Source organism: Colius striatus, chromosome 14 (genome assembly GCF_028858725.1).
Source record: "Colius striatus isolate bColStr4 chromosome 14, bColStr4.1.hap1, whole genome shotgun sequence".
Taxonomy (NCBI): domain Eukaryota; kingdom Metazoa; phylum Chordata; class Aves; order Coliiformes; family Coliidae; genus Colius; species Colius striatus.
Genome location: NC_084772.1, coordinates 9,198,276 through 9,221,304, shown reverse-complemented (window position 1 = coordinate 9,221,304; position 23,029 = coordinate 9,198,276). Strand labels below are relative to the sequence as shown.

General features: G+C 38.3%; 1 protein-coding gene across 1 annotated transcript in view; it reads left to right on the top strand.

Annotated features, from left to right (window-relative positions):
* Nucleotides 1-2,716: 2,716 nt before the first annotated feature.
* The window catches only part of LONP2 (lon peptidase 2, peroxisomal), a 39,980-nt gene continuing 19,667 nt past the window's right edge, over nt 2,717-23,029 (top strand). The window contains exons 1-8 of the mRNA XM_062007096.1: nt 2,717-2,992; nt 3,886-4,120; nt 4,907-5,038; nt 5,878-6,000; nt 6,889-7,052; nt 7,725-7,819; nt 9,832-10,090; nt 17,332-17,473. Of these exons, the coding sequence (XP_061863080.1) occupies nt 2,760-2,992; nt 3,886-4,120; nt 4,907-5,038; nt 5,878-6,000; nt 6,889-7,052; nt 7,725-7,819; nt 9,832-10,090; nt 17,332-17,473 (1,383 nt within the window). The 5' untranslated portion in view covers nt 2,717-2,759. The remainder of the gene's footprint in view (nt 2,993-3,885; nt 4,121-4,906; nt 5,039-5,877; nt 6,001-6,888; nt 7,053-7,724; nt 7,820-9,831; nt 10,091-17,331; nt 17,474-23,029) is intronic.

The window sequence follows — 23,029 nt, the reverse complement described above, 5'->3', positions numbered from 1 at the left end:
GGAATAGAAAAGCTAAAAAAAATTAGTAGCAATAATTGATGTCTAGTGAGTAAAAAAAGAAATCTATCACATCAGGATTAGCGAGAGCTCATTAAGGATCTAGCAACTCCAAAACCTGTAGCACATCAGACACACGTTTAGCTTCACAGACTTACTTAAACCAATCAAAATGTGAAATGTTTTTAAATTCCCATGCATCTGTAAGAAAAATATTTGCTCTAATTGTATGTTCTGTGTATTAAATTACTTCCACTTTAAGGTAACGATAATATTATTTCCAAACAGTAACAATGGGTGAAAAATAATAGGAATGTACTTCAAATGGAAATAGATAGACATACAACAAATCTCCAAAGGTATCAAGTACCTTGAAGAGAGACAGTGATACTATGGACTTGATGTGGAAGTCACTGGTGAGTCAGAGGAGGTCAGACCATGTGGCAATTATCCCTTCTGATCTTAAATCCTCTGAGTTGGAGGCACAGACTTAATACTAGCCTGTTTTTCCATCTATCAAGAAATGTTCAGCTAGTCCAGAAAAAAGTTCAGAACTGCTGTTGCTCAAATGGGATCTGGTTGTATTTAAGCAAAAAACAATTTGGAGGATCAAGTACTATCTAGACATCATAATCCTATATCCCAATTGTACTGCACATTTAGTACATTCAGTAAAGTACAGCCCTGGGTATTAAGAGCTGTTCAGTGGAAAATTTTAAAGCAAGCATTGGTATTTTTTGATACAACTCCAGAATGTGTTAAGAAACTGTTTTTAATGACCACGGGGACTAGTCATCTCTGAGGGAGGGAAAAAATGGTAGCCAGGAGAATAAACATGATTAGATTGGTAGATTGTTTTTAATGAAAAGACAGACTGAGAAAATTCATCAATAAATGTGACGAGTAAATGTTTAACCTTCAGGTTTGGATTGTGTTCACACTGTGACCTAATATACATAGACTTAAACATTTGTGAGTGTTGAACATATGTTTACAGAGTAATTATATTTAGCATCAGGAAGTTCAGAAAACACGTTTCATATTCCTGTATAATGTGCCCTTTTGTATTAATGTTTTCTAAATGTCACGTTGAATAGTATATTAGATTCCAGCTTCTTTCTAAGGTACATGGGGTGTCTGCTTTAGAAGACACTTTCTCAGCTGCAATAATTTCTTGCATTTAAATATATTGTTAGCATTTCCATATATCTTGTTACCTTGGATTTTCCAATGGGACAACAGATTAAAGTATTAGTAAACTACATGATTAAGAATCTTTTCACTATAACTGCACTTGTACATTTCAAAATGTCTGTTTGTTGCTACTGAGATTTTCCCTTTGTACAGAGTTACCTTTGTTCAAAACGTATCATGCAAGTCAGTGATTAACAAAGGATTGGCTACTGTAATTCATTACATTATGCAACTTTAATCTTGCATCTCATTTCACCAGTGGGGAAAAAAAAGGGGAAGAGAGGATTTTTCTAAAACTTGCTTGTTCTTCTGAACAAGCTCAGAGCCCTTTCACTTGGGTAGGCTTTTGCAGGACTGAGCAAAAGAATGTTATTGATCATTATGAGCTGTGACTTTGGCTGATACCTCCAGGTCTGCTGAAAATAACCAATTGCACTAAAACCCCCACAGCGTGTGTGAGGTGTCAGGGTCTATCTCTGCAGGTTGCCTGCCTAGTTTGTGCTGGAGTATGGGCAGAATCCATGGGTGCTTTTCTCCTTGCTGTTCCCTGGTCCTGGGGAAAGCTCAGGTTGTGGCCCTGCCCTGCAAAGGAGATGTGGCATCCTGTGTTTCCTCCCTTTGCTTTAAGGCTGTCTGGAGTACACTGAAGAGGAGCTGCACTAACTTTTTCTTGAAGAAATGGGGAATGAAACTGGACAAGAGTCTGAAGCAGAAGTCTTATGAGGAGCAGCTGAGAAGGCTGGGGCTGTTTAGGATGGAGGAGGCTGAGGGGAGACATTGTCATTGTCTACAACTCCTGAAAGGAGGTTGTAGGGAGGTGGAGGTCTGGTTCTTCCAAGCAATGAGTGATAGGACAAGAGAAAATGGTCTCAAGTTGTGTGGGAGGAGGTTTAGATTGGAGGTTAGAAGACACTTCTTCACTGAGATGATTGTTAAACACTGGCACAGGCTGCCTAGGGCAGTGGTGGAGTCTCTGACCCCAGAAGCATTGAAAAGCTGTGTAGCTGAGGTGCTGAGGGACATGGTTTAGTGGTGGGCTTGGCAGTGTGTGGTCAGGGATTGGACTTTGTGGTCTTAAAGGTCGTTTCTGACCAAAGTGGTTCTATGGTTCTGTGATGAACAGGGTTCTGAGCTCTTTGGCCACAAGCAGGACAGCAGATTTTTGTAAAAACAAACAAAAAAAGAATCTTTGTAACCATCCCCTGTGACCCTAACTGGGTTCCACTCGCGGTCTCTGCGTCGGACCCCAGCACTTTCTCCTTTACCGCTGCGCTGCAGCTGCCGAACTGTGAGCACCACCTGACACCTGGCGGTGGCGGCGGCCGTGGCGGCACCCGCCGGGGCGAGGGCGCGGGCCGGGGCTGAGGCGGTATGTGTCTTTTAAAAGAGGGGGGAGAAATGGAGCGCGAGGGACGCAAAGCAGCTTGGCGACCTCAGCCCGTCCCGCAGCGGCCCGGCGGAGCGGCGAGGCGAGGCCTGTCCCTGCCGGGCGCCCGTAGCGGGGCGGGGCGCGGGGGCGGAGCGGGGCGGCAGGCGCAGCGGCGCGGCAGGCGCAGCGGGCCGCGGCCATGGCGGCGGGCAGCGCCATCCAGATCCCCAGCCGCCTCCCGCTGCTGCTCACCCACGAGGGCGTCCTGCTGCCCGGCTCCACCATGCGCACCAGCGTGGACTCGCCGCGCAACATGCAGCTGGTGCGCAGCCGGCTGCTGAAGGGCACCTCGCTCCGCAGCACCATCATCGGCGTCATCCCCAACACCAGCGACCCCACCTCCGACTGCGATGACCTGCCCTCTCTGCACAGGTGCCTCCCGCTCCGGCCGCTCACCCGGCAGCGCTGGCCGCCGGCCCCGGGCTCAGCTTGCCATGTTGCGGCTCTCCGGGCGCGACCGTGTGAGAAACGCTTCTCCCTGCGGAGAAACTGCGCTCCGCACCAGGCGCGCGTTAGGGGAGGGCACGGTGGTGGAGGGTAGGGGACTGTCGGGCTGACGCCGGGAACAAGAGTTTGAAAAGCGAGAGCCGGGTGGAAGAGGAAAATCCGATCGAAGAACGCGGGTCGGGAGCGTTGGAGCTGTCGGCAATTGTTAACGATAGTGTCTTTCGCCTAATAAGTAGCGTAGATAGTGACACAGCGACCCTATTTACATGAAATGAAAACGATTCGTGTTTCTGCGGGATAAAGCACGGGTAAAACTAACATGCTGTAACATGTACTGTCAAAATTAAGTTGTTAATTTATAGTTATGTCAGTGGACTTAGTAAGGTTTTGCAAGAAAACAGCTTATGTTTTAAATCTATTTTAAAAGGTACATGTGATCTAAACCATGTCAGCGTCATTCTGAACGCAATGTCACAGTAAATTACAAACATTCGATGTTCCAAGTGCACAGTGTAAGCAGAAGTGTCAGAGTTTCTGTCCACGGCAAGATTTGTTGATTTATTTATGAAAAAATTGCATACATTTCTAAACCAGATGGCTACATTATAATTCTCTTAGTTTTTCAGTTAGCTCATTAATTTTCAGGTTTTAAGCTTTGTTTTTTTAACCCGTTACAAAGGAAAATCTATTCTTTGGTTGCCTTTCATGATAAGGAGCCATGACCCAGAAGGTTCTTGCAACCTGTAGCTCAGTTGCTTCTTGACAGCGTCACACATGTGGAAGGTGACAAGTAATACAAAGATTTGATCTGTTTTTAGGATTGGCACTGCTGCCTTGGCAGTTCAAGTGGTTGGTAGCAACTGGCCCAAGCCACATTACACGCTGCTGGTGACAGGCCTCTGCCGATTCCAGATCCTGCAGCTGCTGAAAGAGAAGCCGTATCCTGTTGCTGAGGTTGAGCAGTTGGATCGACTTGAGCAGTTCACTAATCAGCATAAATCAGAGGAGGAGCTTGGGGAGTTGTCAGAACAATTCTACAAGTATGCAGTGCAGGTAAATGGTTTTAATCCTATGCGTCATGTATCTTTGCATTTATGCATACGTTTAGGGGGGTTTGTTTGTTTCCTATCTGTCATTCTTTTTATGTAGTTCTTAGTTTTTTGGTGGCTAGTGAAGTTACAGTACATCTGCTGCAAAATAAATATTTTTGTTAGAGCTTAAGGTTTCTATGTTGAATTCCAGGGTGTCTATACAGCTTGTGGCAGGATGAGTCTTAATTGCTTATGATAGTGCTATCATACATTGGTATTATTTCATAGACAGCAATACTATAAATACATTCCAGTAAAAGGATTACTTTTGATTATTTTTTTCCAAGAATTACATATATGTATACTTATATAAAAATACATACAATAGAGTTTGTGATTTTTGTTTATATTATTGAAGGGAGAAAAACCCTTCTAGAGTCTAAGTTATAATCAAGTATAATGAATTTGAATTTAAAGGGGGTATAGAAAAAGAGTCAGTGTAGAGTTAAAATAGCTGGGAAGGTTTTTAATCAGGTTATATGTGGGAAGGACAAAATGTGTTCATTGGGAAAAGTAGAAGTGCTGCAAATGATGACAATTTTAGACTTCTGGAATAAGCAGGAAGCCCAAAGCCCTCACTGCCTTATGCTCAGTTAGTGCCTTTTCTGTGAACTTCTTCATTGATTTTGGTAGCTGTTTGGCACAGTACCTAGATAGGTTTCATACTGCAAGACGGAAGTGTTTTTAGGTCAGCTACTCGAATAAGTTAAAAAGCAACTATGAACATTTTTCTTTGTGTTTCTTACAGTTGGTTGAGATGCTGGATATGTCTGTTCCCGCAGTTGCAAAGCTCAGACGTCTTCTGGACAATCTGCCTAGAGAAGCTTTGCCAGATATATTGACTTCTATCATCCGTACATCCAACCAAGAGAAGCTTCAGGTATTCTTCTGCTTTAAGGAGAGATCTTTGTTTGTTTGTTTTATAGTTAATTGCTTTTACATAATTTTGAAACTGCTTCCATTTGAGATGGTACAGTGATAATGTTGTGCCAGAAGGTATTTGTGGTACCACTGAGCATGAATACTTGTAAAAACTTCTTACGCTGTGCTTAAAGTGTTGATGTATTTGCATGTCAGAACTCACCTAATAGGTAGATTAATCTAGTTGCCATTGGAAACTGTTTATTTCATTAAACAGTAAATACAGTGTTGGCTTTCTCTTTCTATGGTAAAGATAATAAATATTTATTCAAATTGGGTTGAAATCTTGCTTATTTATCATAGTTGACAGGTGATTATATATCTCCTAGCACCAACAGCTTCAGAATATTTTTTAAAATCTCTTCTAAAAACATCTTGAATTGTGCATTTCTGTAAAGTACTGAGACACTGGTTAAATTTGCATCATATGTCAAAATAACAATGCAAAAATGATGCTTATGGCTTGATGCTTACTAGACTGATATCTATATGTGCTTGCCCAGTAATTGGAAAAAGAGAGTGCTTACAGGTGTTTGCTACAGAAAATAAAGCTAAAATATTAAGATGCTTTAAAATCTCGTTTTTTCTATTTTTGAGTGCTTTTATAGCTTTGGCGTCCAGAACCTTGAGGATAGATTTTGTGTGTTGTGTTCTTGTTTCTTTTCTTGCTACCTTTTGTCCTAAACCATTTAGTCTATAACTGGCCAACATAGTAACAGTACCCTCCATGTTCCCCTCCCCCAAACTGATAGTCCCTCAGTGTGAACTTATTGGTTACTTACAGCTCCTTGCTCTTAGATTTTAGATGCTGTTAGCCTGGAAGAACGGTTCAAGATGACTATACCATTGCTTGTTAGACAGATTGAAGGCCTGAAGCTACTTCAGAAAACAAGAAAACCCAAACAGGATGATGATAAAAGGGTATGGACCTTTAAATGTGAGATATCTGAACCTCCTAAATATTTATAAAGCCACAATTTTAAACAGGCTGATGAATGTGTCTGTTTTGAAACTGTTTTAATCTTTTGCCATAATGTTTTGTGGTCGGTCTGGAGCTGCAGAAAACACCCAGCTGGCATCTTTGGCTGTTAGATACCTAAAAGAGAAAATACTTTTACAACTGCCTAGACTTTGTTTTAGTTATTTATTAATTCAAATTAGCCTGAGCATTCTCTGACATTGAATAAATGCTCAGGTTCCTTAAAGAGTTATTTGATGCCCAGTTTACTTGCATGGTATGCACATGCTGAGTTTTGGGCTGGGGAAGGAAAGGTGTACCTTTTACAAATGGCAATGCAGATGAACAATAGCTTTTGAAATATGAATAAGGAATGTGTGTTGTAAAGTGGCAGTTGCTACACTAGGGCAGCTTAGACTTTTGCTGCATCTAACTAATGCAGTTTAGTAAACAGGAAGTAATTGAGAAATGAATCAAAATAAGAGAGAAACCTTCTCCATTTTGTGAAGATTAGGCTTATTCTGCTTAGTATGATGAGCTGCAGTGCCCAAGAAATCACAGCTCTTTTCAGTTTTGTTCTTGTCTTCTGTCGTCTGCTAGTTTAGGGTGAATAATAAACGCACTTGAGAATTACATACAGTAAAATATAAGAACTGTAACTTTTTAAAGTAGCACCAATAACAGTTTCTGAAGTTATTTGTTGGATTATAATCTTCTGAAAATGTCAGTAAAGTAGTCTCTCCCCGGACCTTGCATGTTTTTGTCATGATTTTTATTCATTGCCAAGGTACACACCTTAGTTAAAAACCCAAGCTTGATATTATTCTCTATCTCTGTTTTGCATTTTATAGGTTGTAGCTATTCGTCCTAATAGAAGAATCAATCACCTTCCAAGCACTGCAGAAGATGAGGAGGAAGAAGAAGATCATGATGATGTTGTCATTCTGGAAAAAAAGATTAGAGCATCCAGTATGTCAGAACAAGCTTTTAAAGTTTGTCTTAAGGAAATAAAGAGGTAGGAGACTTTCAAATGGTGATTTCTTCTCTTATTTTTTAAGCCAAATCTTGCATTAACCTTTTCTCATGTGATTATATGTTTGTGTTGGATGTGTTTTGGAAATGACAAGTAAATCAAAGGTGATACTTTTTGCTTTTAAATGTCATCATTTCATCTTTTTGAAACATCAGAAGGGATGACAAAGAAATATGAAGATATGCTTTATGCGTTGATAGTGTTAAACTGTAAGCTCTAGGCCTCTAGAAAGTGAAGGTGTTAAAAAAACAACCAAACAAATAAGGCCCATGAATTGTAACTAATGAATAAACTGACCTGGTTATTGAGTTGTTTTTCCTCTGTTTTTGTTTGGTGAGAGGATAACTCTGGTTGGTAATACGATGGTTAACAACCTCTTTTACAGTGAGAGTGCATAGTGGTCGGTGTAGTGTGTATCCATAGAAAACTGACTCTTTTTTTTCAGTTCTGTTTGTATCCTATAAATAACCTATCATTATGCAAAGACAGTCTCCTAATTGGTAAGAGCCGTGACTTGCTTTTTTATTATTATGGTTGTCAGAAAGTAAGAGGGTATGCTGATGACCTCAAGTTTGCTAAATATCTGTCTTGTGATGCCGGAGAGTCTTACTCTAGGTTAGTTGCTGGTGAGCCTTACTGTGCATGTGTTTCCAGATTAAAGAAGATGCCTCAGTCAATGCCAGAATATGCTTTGACAAGAAATTACTTAGAACTGATGGTGGAGTTGCCATGGAACAAGAGTACAAAAGGTAAACCCTTCAATTATTGTTGACTGTCTCTTGCACAGATATTTTAGGACAAGTAGCCCTCATGTAAACACTCTGTACTTAGATTTGTCTTGCAAATTGCCTGAACCTAAAAAATTCATTAACATGTTGTTACTGAAATCTTACTGTCTAATGGCTTAAAGAAAGATAGAGCATACTTAATAGCTTGTGTAGCTCAGGTGTACATCTAAGAATGTGAGTTTAAAAAATATTAGGAATATCTGCACAGAACAATGAAGGTGTTATTACTTGCAATCTGTGCTAGCATGGATCTAAAGAAAAGAGCATCTAATTACTTTTATATGTCAGACAAAAGAGCTTTTATACATTTCTGCAGCATTAATCTTCCTGAAGAAGATTCTGTCATGTCATGAATTAATGCAGTTTGGGAAAGAACAAGAGGATGAAAAATACAGTTGTAGTTAATTTTAATAATTACAACCTCAAGTACAAAAGGAAAACTGAGTATCATGTTGGATTTTACTGCAGTTTTAAGAATTTATGAGTACAGAATGATACTATTAGTAGGGGAACAGTATGAAAAAATAGAGAACAAGTGAAGTGTAGAAAACCAAACACGAGTTTTCCTACTGACCAACGCAAGTAGATTAAGTGGGCAAAATGACTTTCCAGAAGGGATGCTGCTGGAGAAAAGGATTTTAATTCCTTCTAACAATGACTGAAAAATGAGGCTTTTGAATGGCATTTAAAAAAAAAAATCTGGTTTTATTTAAAAGGAAATTTAACATACCACACAAGCAGAAATGTCTGTCACTTTGTGCCTCCTTAGTATGCATGGTGGTGAATTTAGTCTGTTTTAAACTAGAGCCTTTGCTGTTTACAAATATTCTTGTAAATATTTTCTTAAATCATTAAATTGTAAAAAGATATGTCTACAGATTTTTGCAGATCTCCACAGTGTTATTTCTAAAATTCCCAAATGAGTAAAATATTTGTTCACACTCATGTCCTAGCAGAATGGGGTTTTGGTGGGAGTTGTTTTTTAATCTTGTAAAATTATGCCATGCCACATGTGTTTAAGCGAAGTTGCAAAGTTTGTATTCACAGTCATGTGGGTGCTGCTTTGGATTCCATAGCTACAGTGAATAAAAATATACATGAATGTAAAAAGAGAAAATCCAATAGTAAATTATGATCATTAGAGATCTCTTTTTTTGGTTCAGTGGTTCATTCCAAAAATTTACACAGCTGATGATGAGAACTTGATCACAGATATCTGTATGTGAATTCTGTGCACTTAGTGGTATGAGGGATGCGTGTCTGGAATACACAGGATTTGAAGGATGAGTGTGTGCAGAGTCAGTAGGCTTTGCTGCTTCCTGCCTACTTTCTTTGTATTGTAGAGCAAAGAAAAACACATCTGCTTTGGGCCAGAAATTCCTGCTCTGTGTAAAGCATTAGTTAGTGTCCATCAGCGAGGTCTGATCATTGATCTCAAATCATGGTAATAGCAAACAACTACATTTTCCAGTCCCAGTGTCACATGGATATTCTTTACAGTGCCAAATCACTTTAATTGTTGCATAGCACATGAAGTCTGCCCTTCAGGCCAATAAGATTTTGCTCTATTTGCAAGATAGTTATAGACTCTTACCACGAGTAAAAAATGATGACGTGGGGATGAGTTTGTCTCTTCTGAGAACATGTTATAGAATCAGACTTATTTCTCTGAGAAAGCAAATGCTGAAAAATTTGCTTATCACTTGTATAATATGGACTCCCAAGTCCATTTGAACCAGATTTCAATCTGTGAGACAGTGAAAAGGAGGGATTTTCAGAATTTTCTTATCTGTGATCTGTCTAGCTTATGTCTAATTTCTTTTGTTAATGGAGATTTAGAATGCTTTTGATTTAGGAAAACATTGTCTAAAACAGGTTTGTCAGGGAATGTGTTTGTTTCTATTGTAGAACAAATTATTTCCTTCTTTGAAGGTAAATGTGCTGATATCTTTTCTGTTGTTAACAATTGATAGATCGCCTCGAAATTCGTGCAGCTCGAATCCTTTTGGATAATGATCATTATGCTATGGAGAAGTTGAAGAAGAGAGTTTTAGAATACTTGGCGGTCCGACAGCTTAAAAACAACCTCAAGGGACCCATTCTTTGTTTTGTGGGGCCCCCAGGAGTTGGTAAAACTAGTGTTGGAAGATCAATTGCAAAGACTTTGGGTCGAGAATTCCACAGAATTGCTTTAGGAGGAGTCTGTGATCAGTCAGATATTCGAGGCCACAGGTAACTACTTCTTCCTTTCCTGATTGCGTTTGTTTTGTGTTGTTTGTTACCAAAGGTATTGATTATTTTCATTGTTTAACTAATACAGAGAACTTTTGCTTATTTCAAACAATAGTAGTTGTCTATTGAATTTTATTTGTTTATTTATTTTTAATTGGTATTCAGGAGAGAACTGCAGTAGTGGGGGTGGATGTTAAGTGCTGAGATACAGCCTTTATTCTTACCTTCTGCTGCTGCCCTTTATTGCCATACAGGAGAATGGAGTTTCATCTTCAGTCATTTTGGCACTTTGAAGTAAAATTCAATAGGAAGTCTAATGCAAACTCTTTAGTGTTGGACCTGATTTTCCTACTTTTTAAGAATGTAAAGATTTCACTATGCAAAATAGCCTAGGAATAACAATGCATTGCTTTATAACTGTGTTTGTTGCTAAAACAGGGAAGGAAGCTGAGAGTGATGCTTCAAAGTTGCTAGTGAACAGCAACTGAGTTACGTAGTATCTCAACCTTGTAAGTGTACTGTTTTCCCCATTTCAAAAGGAAGTTTATACAAGGACACCTAAGCTGGAAGATGTCCAAGGAGTTTTTTGGGATGACTTTCTTTAGGACCTTTTTTCTTCATCTTGCATCTCTTTATGCATCTACTTCTTAGTCTTTTAAACTATTTGTTTATATTAGTCTTTTCCCCATTCCTTGCAACTGAAAGCATAGTGAATGGGATAAGTAACTGCCAAACACCAGTGCAGCACTTCTGATTCCATTCTACATATTTTATGCTTATTGCATACGGTGTAGGAAATTTGGAATTATGAATTTGCTAGAGTTCTAAAGATTTGCAAAACCATGTGGGTTGGTTATTTTTAAAGTCACTTTATTGATTAAAACTTCACCTTGCAACAGCAGGTAAATTACTATGAATGCAAGCTATCAGTTATTTCTTTGATGCCATGTAGCAGTTAATTTTACCCAATGCTGCAACTTTCAGTCATCAGAATACACCGTCATTCTTTCTTCAGTTTTAGATTATTATGTAATTCCTTTTGGTTGTGAGCAGTAAAAAGCACCTTGGTATTCTTATCACTTCCTTATGTATTTTTAATGACAACTTACATGCGTAGTGAAAGTTCATTTTGTGCTATCAGACTTCTGACTGTAAGCTAGTTGCGTGTATGATTACATTAGAGTGGTAGAAGCACACAGTCCTGACTGGAAGGAGTGTGGGAGGCTCACTGGGAAATCTGCTGAATGTATGCATGAACTTCTAGGAATCTGGAATGGAATGAATTTCTAGGAATGCCAAGTATAATATAGTACTGATCGCTGCTAAGATCAGAGCATGAGAGATGAAAAAGTGACAAAATGGTGATTTTGTGTTGGACAACAACTTGAAAATTCAGAATTGTTTCATAAACATTTTAGTTCAGCACCCCTGGTAAAATAAGCAATGTGCATTTATTCCTGTGCACATTTGGGAGTTTTGTTTTTCAGAGTATTTGAAACTTGCCTGGAGTTTGTAGCTTTAAAGAATCATCTATAAGTTTTTTTCGTAGGTTTGGTCAGCATACCCAGTAGCCACTTGGGGTTTGTAGAATCATGGAATGGTGGGGGTTGGAAGGAACCTCTAAAGATCATCTAGTCCAACCCCCCTGCTAAAGCAAGTCCCCTCGATCAGGTCACATAGGAACACATCCAGGTAGGTTTGAAAAACCTCCAGAGAAGGAGAGTCCACACCCTCACTGGGCAGCCTGGGCCAGGACTCCCTCACCTCAACACTGAAATAGCTTTTCTTTGTGTTTAAATGGAACATTTTGCGTCCCAGCTTATGTGTGTTGCTACTGGTCCTGTCACTGCAGAAAAAAAGTGTCACCCCATCCAACTGACATCCACAAGTAGATAGATTTGTCTTGTTGCATTGGTTTTGACTGCACAGCAGAACTCTGTGCATGTGTGTGTGATTGTTTTGTAATGTTTGTAAGACAAATTCTGTCCTCCTCCTTCACTATGTATTATTGGTGCAATTCCTAAACTGCATTGTAAATCACTCTTTAATAAGTAATAATTCTGATGTTACAGACAACTTGCAGTATGGAATGTAAAAGCAATATAAATTGTGATTCCACAACGTTGTTATTCGAACTGAAACCACTAGAGGCTGTTGAATGCTAAGCATTATAGACATCAGCAACTTTTCCAGGGCAGAGCAGGACTGAAGCCTTTATAACAGGGAGACCATGTCTGTGAAATTAACATTATTCATAAACCTAAAACTGCCCTAATCTCTTACTCAATTGCTAGTAATTCCTCACAGTTTCCTCTTTTTGTTTGTTTGTTTTGCTCAGTTTAATGTTGTTTGGTTTTCTGTCTTGTGCTTAGACCTAATAAAGACAGCTAGAGTCATGTGATAATGAGGCTTTTAAAAACATGCAAATTCAGGTGTTTCTGGCTGTCACTGTAGTGTTTTTGAGGGTGCTGTTGAATAACTAATGCATGTTAGACACTAACCATTATAAAGTTCATATTAAAAATCTACTTGAGATTATCTGATGGGAAGTATTTGATAAGACAGTTTATTTTTCATCAGCAAAGGAAAATAATATCTAGAAGTAGCAAGAATATCATGTGATTACAAACAAGTGTGTAGCTTAAAAACAGACTTGAGAGCTGTTAGTACGAACAGTCTTTTGTCACTGACTGCTTTGCAAGTTTTTTGTAGGTAAAATCAAACCCAACTGTTGCATAATGTTTTAATTGCACTTCATTTCTTTCTCTTGTTTCTCAGAATAAGATTTAATCAAATTACAACTGCAGCTTCTCTGTAGGACTTCTCTCTATAATGTCTGTTCATATGAATAAATCCTTCAAGTTGTTCCCAGTCAAGTGAATCCATATTGTGCATCTGGTGGCAGTCATAGTGAGGAATTACAGAGATGGTCTGAAAGTGGAGGGGATACAGGCAGCTGCTCTCAGAGTTTTACTGAGTCATCTGATTTTCTAATATTACATGTTAGGAGCCATTCTTTTTCTCCTGAAAGCTCCTTATTAGGCTTTAAGGCTTAAGTTAAGGATTCCATTAACATTGCAGAAGAATGATACTGTATGTACCTACTAATGTACTAAATGTACTAGAACATGAAAAAAGAAACACTTGCAAACAAATACTGCCTGAAATAGCATTTGCTTTGGCCACTTCTTACTGTTCTAAGTGAAAGATGACTGGTAGACTCAGCAAGCAAAACAAAATATATTAGATGGCAGCAGTGGGGAGAGTGATGTGTCAGAAAGTGTGCTGTTCCCGGTGATGTGGAACTGGGGCAATCAGAAACACTCAGTTTTTGCCATTTCAGTGTGGATCATGTGCCTGCAGCTGGGGTTTGTGAGTGCTTTTTTGTTTGGTTGAAGAGCAGCAACTACTGTTCTGCATTCTCAAAATGAAATCATCATCTTGGTACAAAACCAGAACTGCTTTATCAGACATCCTCCAGCTGTTGTTTGCACTTACCATTCATCGATAGCATATGTTAAAGTTTCCTGGTTTACATTTACTGCTAACTTTTTTTTAAAAAAAAGATAAAAAACCCCTAACCACCTTGAAAGATGACTTGGAACTCTTCAGTATTTTGGTTTATACAGGAACTATATGATTTCTGTTGCATATGTGTGTGATTTTTCTGTTTTTAAAAGGGAAGGATAGAATGGCACCATTTATTTGTAGTGGTGTTGGTAAGACCACTGTGAAGCTCTTTTTTTTTTTTCTCCCTCTCACCTCTATGCAAAGCACTTTCTTATATTATCATTGCTTTTCATTATCTAGAAGTTTGATAATTTACTTCTGGCTTAGGCCTGTGCTGAAGACTTGCTCAGGTGCATCCATGTGAGAAAGGATGTGATTACCTGCCAGTACAGCTGTTCTAGCAGAAGTTCCCAGCACAGGCTGTGTTGCAGTAGAAAAAAATCAAACTTGAATTTCACCTGTGAGAGGAATGGCTGATATACAAGCATAAGGTATAGATACATTTGTAAAGCACTTGAGCATATGTAGGCTCTGTACTTGAAATAAAACAAGCTATGACTGTGCATCTAAGTTCAGAAGTAGTTTCTTCGGTGGCATTAACTTTCTTATCTTTTCCTGCCTCTGCAGTTTGAAAACCACTATAGTTAAAAACAATTTAATACTTTTTTTTAGAACAGTATGAAGAAAGTGAGTTGTGTTTTCATCAGTAATTCTTGGTACTGTTTTAAAGGTTCTGACTAAGAGGTTCCAAAGAAATACAAGGAAGAATTTCTTCACTGTGAGGGTGATGGGACACTGAAGCAGGCTGCCCAGATGGGTTGTGGAGTCACCTTCTCTGGAGACCTTCAGAACCCACCTGGATGAGTTCCTGTGTGACCTACTTTTGGTAGCCCTGCTCTGGCAGGGGCTTGGACTTAAATGATCTCTCAAGGTCCCTTCCAACCTTTAAGATTCTGTGGTTCTGTGATCTAATAATTTTTGTAACATTAGATCCATTTCAGTTGGACTGTGGTTTCTGGGTTTTTATATGGTAGCTCGTCACCCAAGGCATAAAAAGAAAAATATATGATTTTCTGGTGTGGTTAGAATGTTTTTCATATTGCTTGCTTTAGAAGCCACTTATTTTTATGCTCCTACAATTGTATTTCTCCAAGGTATTGATCTCCCTTGACTTGTCACAAGTTGTCTTGAGTATATTTATTCTTTCATTGATTTGATATATTGTGCTTCAACCTTAGGTTTATTTTAGAATAATAAGAAACTTGATTGTTTACAACAAGTCTTGCTGAAGATGCTGTATCTGTGAGAATCTTCCACAAGTGTAAATATGTAATTAAATACTCAGATCTACTTGAATCTAAAATGACTGTTGACTTGAAAGCCATTTTTAGGGTTGTTTGGAGGAGGGGAAAGTATTTCAATCTATCAAGATTATTGTTCAATCAAGTTGTTATTACAACAACTTTTATTTTATCTCAAGAAAGAAAAACCTCTTCCTGTTTTGTTTGTGGATTGCCGGTTTGGTTTTTTAATGCTTTTATTTGGTAGAACTTAGAATTACAGAATCTTAAGGGTCAGAAGGGACCTTGAAAGACCATCTAGTCCAATCCTCCTGCCAGACCAGGACAACCTAGAGTAGGTTGCACAGGAACTCATCCAGGTGGGTTTTGAATGTCTCCACAACCCATCTGGGCAGCCCCTTCCAGTGCTCCAGCACCCTCACAGTGAAGAAGAAAGAAGAAAAAACTCTTTTGAATTGGTATGTGTGTGTGTGCATGGGTATAAACAAACGTTTATTATTCAGAAAACTCTTTGGTACCAAACTCACCCTTTGACCTGTGATGCTGCAGGGAGGGAAAGAGTGATTATTTTGACTGTTTTCTCATGACTAGAGAAGCCCAATTTGCCTTAATTTAGTTTACAAACCAAAGCTCTTTTTTAAAACTAGATGGAACATAGGTACCTCAAAATTTTATAGAATTTAAAAGGATTAGATAAGACTTAGTATATAGAAAAATGCAAATGTGCATTGTAAAAGTGTAATGTCCTTGAGTGTGCTGTTGAGAAAAATGTAGCGAGAGAGAAAGGTTTAATGCTTTACCTAATGGTGTTATCCTATTACTGGCATAAATAGAATATTGAAGACTGTCATGCTGCATTGTCTCTGAAGCATGTCAAATTATTTACTAGTGCAGTAAGCACCTCCTGTTTAAAAAAGCAACAACAAAGCTATCAACAGCCACCAAAGAAACCTCAGACCCACAAGCAAAAAATCTCAAACTCACTCCCAAATTGCTCTGATGGTTAATTTGCTGATAAATGGTTCACTTCTGTGAACTTCAGTTCTACTTGAGTCTTGTAATTTTCTGATTGCATTTTATAGAATTATTTCATTCTTTGGGCAAGGGTGGCTATGTGCTGATGGAGAATGAAGTGGTGTGCTAGTATAATAGCTCCCCACCCCAGATTCTTGATTTGTAATGCATGTTGCATAGTGTAACATACTAATAGTTACATAGTATATAGTGTAATATTCCCCTGTGTAATCCTCAGTGGAAAGGGATCCACTCACTTGCTGCAGACTAAGACTCAACATAAAAGCAGTGAGGTGATAAACTACTGTGTGCTGGCTGCTCCAGTCTTTAGCAGCTGTCTCGTGGAGGTGATAACAGGCCAACTGAAGTTGTTGCATTTCTGGTTATTTAGAAAATCTTAAAAGTTTTCATTTCAGCTCAGATCTAGAATTTAAATTAAACTAAGTACAGTAGCAAGAACGATTTATTTGCTCTGGTTAAATATTGCATGGACCTAATGGTATTGCTGTGTGGTTTGAGTTGGGTTCTTCTTAGCATTTAAAGTTTTCTCTAGTATCTTTTGATATTACTCCCATGGTATTTTTTGTTTCATCTTTCTAAATGTCATCCTGTTTATTTTGGACTGTATTAAAACAGATCATATGGCAGTGCAGGCCTGTTCTGGAGGTCTGCTTTTAGGGGGACAAGAAATAGGTACTGTAATTCAGCACTTCATGTATCTCTTTCTTGAGTGGCCAGCATTTCATGCTCTTAATGATAGTATTTAGTTACGCCACTGGCAAATAACTGTGATAAATATGTGAAAACAATTTTTTACCACCTTTGCTGAATAAATTCAGACTCAAAACATTTCTGTTCCATTGCACTGTTCTAGTTTTTTTCTTTCATGTGAAATGGCATAGCAAATACAATCAATTTTTGTATTAATTAAAATGTGCTGAATATACCAAGGACATGACAGTTTGGCATATCTGGGATTTTGCCCCAGTTTGTAGCATGCTGTGCAAACTCTGATAACACAAACCCGGCATCATCATGATTAAAGTGTTAGTATTGATGAGGTTCCCAAATCTGTTTCTGCTTGTTCATACAGTACAAGGATGCTTGTACTAAGTAATGTAAAATGCCTACAAGCTATAAAGTTTGGAAATACTTTAATGCATGTGTTTATCTCTGCAGACCAACTGGTACCTGGCACTGGAGTTTTCATCTGCTGACATAATTGCTTGTATTAGTGCAGATGTGTAGCCTGTGTTTCCTTAAATGGTTCTAAAAGGTTTTGCAAAAAAAGCAAGAGTTGTTGTTATATTTAATATTTTATTGTTTCTATGTATTATTATGTTTTATTTTTGATATCTCTACATGTCTCTACATGCATGTGGCTTCCCTTTGCCCGTACATATTTGTTTCTCACAGGCGCACCTACGTTGGCAGTATGCCTGGCAGAATAATCAATGGGCTGAAGACTGTTGGGGTTAACAATCCAGTATTCCTGTTAGATGAGGTTGATAAACTGGGGAAGAGCTTGCAAGGGGATCCCGCTGCAGCCTTGCTTGAGGTAAGAGATGTTAAATGACAAGCATTTTTTCATTTATAATTAAAAAGAATTAAAATACTGGACTCAAGAAGGAAGATTCACTGGACAAAAGGTAGCATGGCAGTGTCAGCTTCTTTACTCAAACACCAGCTGCTGTATTTTGATGTTGTTGGATTTCTATCTATTCCTTGTACACAATGCAAATGCTGTTACGTAGGATGCTATGTAAGATATCTTTAATCTCAGTGATCTGTACTTAGCACGACATACATGCTTGTATTTTAAGTGTTCTGTGTATTCAAAACCTGTTCAAGCTTTAAACATTCCTTATTTGGAGGACTTTGTGATGTTGATTTTTAATGACCAAACGCTGTTAGCTGTAAGAAAGAACTGTAGAGCAACCAAGACAGTAGCTGGGTTTTTTCAAGTTATTCCTTTCTTTCTTTCTTTAAACAGTTTTAATATATTTGAAGCTTTTGGTGGTACAAACTTATATTGGAGCTAAGCATATTACATAGAATGTAATATGGTCTGGTTACATGTTCTTTTAGCAGCATTTCTTTAATTAGTACTGTATTTAACTTTCTGACCTTAAGTTCTTCATTTAAGTCACAGATCTTCACTCCTTGACTGATTATGATGTAGTGAGTGTTTGCTTTTCATGAGAGTCAGCTGAAGTGTGTCTTTTCCAAAATTCTGGGACTCAGACCAAGATATAAATGAATCTCATTTTGAAGTACATAGTGTTATATCACGAAGACTTCAGATGTGTTAAAGTTGACTTGCCTAAAGACGCAAGTAAAGTCTAGGATATACAAGTAAGGACATTGATGAAGAAGATACCGTTGGAGTATTTTGTTAATCCATCAACTGCTGAGATGTTATTAATGAGGTTAGTTGTCGGGATTTCAAGAGGATAACAAAGAAGATAATGAATTGAGACCCGTGCCTTCCTGCAGGCTTTATGTGTCAGAGGGCTCTGTAGTACTGAGTTGCCACAACCTTCTTTCTGCCTTCTTTTTCCCTGGTATCTGGTACAATTCCTTCTTGCACTGACCCGCATGTTCAGCGGTTTTACTCTGGCAGTTTGCTAGAGAGAGGAAGGAGTGATGCCTCATGTACGGGGAAGACACAAAAAGCATTCATTGCCCCTTCTCCTGCATCTTAGTGCAGAAGACTGTGTCTTGTGCTAGCACTGTCCATGAGGAAAGGAGGGAATGGGGAAGGCAATGGCACAGCAAGGCTGGGCTAAGGTGAAACACTTTGAGGTGGTCCACAGAAGACGTAGCACTAGTGCAGTTAATGGTTTTGGTATTGTGCACGTTTAGAATTTCTTTATACTGCTGGGTTTTTACACTGTCCTCTGCTCTTTTGGCTGTAGGGACTATCTTCTTATTGCTGTTTCAGTAGAACTGCTTTTGTGGTTGTTATTTACCAGTTTCAGTCAGAAGGAGTTGTGTTAGTACAAGATATTTATCTGAATTTTTTGAGCTAGCGAGGCTCACTTTCACTGAAATGATTTAGAGCATAATCTTAGAAGCATCTCAGCTGTCAGACTTAAGGTGTGGTAACTTATGTAGCTGGTTGGTTGTAGGTGGGGATTGTAAGAAGCAAACAAGTTTTCTTGTGAAAGACTAGTCAGACTCTGCAGTGAAACGCTTTTATTAAGTGTTCTTGCAGGAGTGGGTGTCTTAGCTAACAGGAACACCTGATGGATACCAAGTTTGGCTTTTTATTCCCCATTCCCATCTGCCAGGTCCTTCCCTTGTTTCCCCATTGGTTAGGTACTCCAAGGTGTCCAAGTCACTGGGATGCCTCGAATTCCTTAGATCTCGTAACTGCCTTTTAGCCTAGTTAGTTCAGATTTTAATTGTACATCCTTATCATGGACACATTGATTGATTTAATGTTCTGGCTGCCTTCATCCTTATCCCTGTCACACCTGTAAAAATGGCTATGTTTCACACAAACAATATTATCTTACAAAAATAGTTATGTCCCTCACATACTGCTATCAGACACCATAGTTATCTGGCCCACAGCTGCACAGACAGAGCTTCAAACACAGCTATATTTCAAAGATGTAGCCATATACTAGTAGCTCTATCTTGTCCATAGTTATCAAGCCCCACAGCTGCGTTCTGCAAAAACAGCATTGGCATCTTCCACAGGATGAAAGTGGCTCTGGTAATATTTGCCTACAGAGTCATTCTGATGAGTCTTTTTGACTGACAGTGCTTAATACAGTGATTTGAATATGAAAAATGCTACTTAAATTAAAGTGACATGAGCTCATCTGTATGCTGTATGACTTTCTGCAAATGAAATGTCAGTTGATATTCTACAAATGTCATTATTTCTTTCCTGCTACATAGTGTAAAATTACTGTTTTGACAAGGCCAACTAGTTCTTTGAAAATGAGCGTACGAACAGGCTGTGGTTTGAGAGCTCTGTTTTGATCTCTGCATGTTAACATGAACTAGTAATAATTTAAATGTGCTAGAATAATTTACATTTGCTTTACTTTTTTAGCTTTTAAAAGTGACAGTTATGGTCCTTTACCTGTGTACTGCTCAAGTGTGTTGTACATATTTCTAGGGTGCACAAAATGCCTTTGAATGTATGAGGAAAACAGGCAGGGGAGTGTAACATGCTCATGGTTTTATAATAGGCTTTTATTTACTTGTTGCTGTTAATGAGCTCTGTTTCTGAGTTTGCTATTTCTGTCATTTCTCCTTTAGATACTGAACTAAGCTGGCCTAAATCTAGGTAATGCATGGGTAAAAAACACCTGAAAATAATTTTGTTAGCTAGCTGACTGTTTGCTAGGCAGCCCAAATCGGTAATGAGGCAATGATATGGCAGTTCTTGGAAAGAGAATAACATTTTTTTTGGAAGTGTTCCAATCATAAATCCAGATCTGTACATTAATATTGTGAATTTTATTCAACCTTTACTGTGACTTTGAATCTGTTTTTCATTCCCTGTCTTGCTATAGAGAACTAGCATTTCTGTTCTGCTTCTGTCATGTCAAGTGCGTGAGGGCAAATGAAATGAATTTATGTTTTAATTATTTGTGTTTGAATTTTTGGCACTTTGCTGCTTCTTTGGGATGTTTCTGTTTTCTGTATTTTAAAACCACGTTCTCAGTGATATTGGCTCATCCCTTGCCATGGATTATTCCAGCTGGGGCTGATCAGGTTAGCTTCCAACTGTCTGCTTGGGCTGCAGTCTTTATGTAAGCCATTGCTAATTGACCATTAGTTGCATCTGGAGAAGTAATTGCTCTATTAACCATGTCTGGGCTGCTCCCATGTGAGACCTGTATATCCCTCTACTGCTGTCTAAACATCCTGAAGCAGGTGCTTTACCTCTTCTAATGGAGAACTCATGTCTGGACGTAACAGCTTAATTTTCATCTGCTTTTTGTGATTGAGATTGTTGGAAAGCCCATCTGGATCAAGCAAAGGTGGCAATTATGTAGGGGAGCAAACAATAGTAAGTGGTCGCCTAACTGGCACATTTGTTTTTCAGACTGCTGCTTCTTATTTAGTAAGTGCCATCATTAAGTAGAAAAGGCACATCTTTTTTCCCCTTAATGTGTAGGTGTTTTAAATTCTCACTGACTGTCTACAATGAGATATATTGAAGAAGAAAATTGCTGTACCCTGTCCGCTTGGAAGCAATGTTTAATGTTTTATAATTGCCGGATATGTGTTTAGTTCTAGTGCTTCTGCAGAGTTGTTGCTTAAACAAAACAGAATGTCTTCCTTTTTCCAGTTACTGGTCATCAACAAGGGAATGTTTAAGTCTAAATTTAGATGACCTCTGTTTAAAACAGAAGAAAACAGAAATGGATCCAAGTGCCTGATAGTGAGTATTTGTATGCAGGGAAATTAGACCAGGAGCATAGCCAGGCAATTAAATGTTCATGGAACTTACTCTGGATTTCGTGGTAATAAAAAGCTGGTACAGAGAGGCCTTTGTATGCATGTGAGCTGTCAGCCATAAATTAACTGAGATGTTTCGTTCCCTGAAAGTACTTTTTGTACTTAATATTTTTGTATTAGTTGAATATCTTCAAAAACTTTTGAACTTGAACTTTAGCACAGATCTGTAGCTGGAGAACAGTGCTGTTTGCTTTGGAAAATCTGGTTTAAATGCATAGGCATCATATTGTTTTATGTCTTATTCTAAGAAATAGTTACCATGACAAAGATGTATTAGTCCAGAGAAACACTAGCTCTCATAGGGAATATCAGATGATTCCCATTTTTAGATATAATCTAAGCTGCTTTTGACTACAGTTACCTTTACTGAGTAGTATTGTTTGCATATGAGTAAAGCATCAGTATTTTGTGTATCTTTGTCATCTAGTCTGCAGCTAGAAATCCTTATGAATCCTACAAAGTGCTAAGCTGGTGACTGAAGTATTATTTACAGAGATAAACATGCATGATGCATGTAAATAAATGTTATAAAACCCCAATGGGATCTGTCAGAATGCATTGTTTTTCAGCATCTTTGGAAGTAGTTGCAAATGCTTCAGCTAATAGACTGGAATTTTGTAGATGTACTATGTTATCAGTGTAAAGAAAAAAGTGAGTTTAATTAGGATTTGCTGTTTAAATCAGTTTTGAAAACCTTTCAAGATCAGACTGTGAATGAGAGCCTAATGTGTGATCTAGATCTGTTTTCTTTGAAGGCAGTTTGTAGATGCTATGTTTGTATACACTGTCTGTTGCTGTGTACTCCTACGTTTAAGTGCTAGGACTATTTGAGCTAAGAGGTATCTGTAACTCAGCCATGCATCAGTGTACTTGGCTAGTCGGGAGACTTCAAGGCCTTTGTCTTTATCAGTAAAAACATGAGTAAATGATAGCAGCTGCCTGCTGAAGAGGGTTGGAAAAGAAGCTTTTGAACAGCTTATAGCCAACAAACAGTAGCATTCCCTGAGTTCTACCCTTAGTTTTAGAATTCAGGCATATGCTTTAAGATTCCATTGTTAAGAGGAGTATATAACTTGTATTTTATTACTGTCATCAATACATTTCCAAATATTAGTCTTAAATCTGTGCAGTGCATCAGGATTGTTCCATTTTTCAAAGAGTTCTGTTGTATCTCTGGAGTTCTTTAAAAAGTGTTTTATTAGTTTGTTATGATCATAAAACATTTTTAACTTAACAAAACTGAAGAGAATTTAAGAGTAATGAAAATTCAGAGTTGTTTCTTTCATAACCAGTGAAGAAGTACTCAGATTCAGTTCTTTAGAATTATCAACTCTGTTCTTGGCTATAATTCAAGTTGGTAAGACAAAGGGTGCATTCATTTGGATATAGGCAGATAAATTATTTTGACAGCAATGTGCTATTTCTCAGGAGATACGTAGGTCCCAGTATTTGTAACATGAGAATTATACATGTCAGCGTAGCATTGAGAATTCATCACTTGGAAAGGAAAAGTGTGGCAGTACTTTAAGGGGGGGCTGTGATTAGATTGGTTCATAGATGGTACAGAAGCCAAGTGTAGATTTCCATGTACAATTTTACAATTTTCAGCACCTTTAAAAAAACCCCA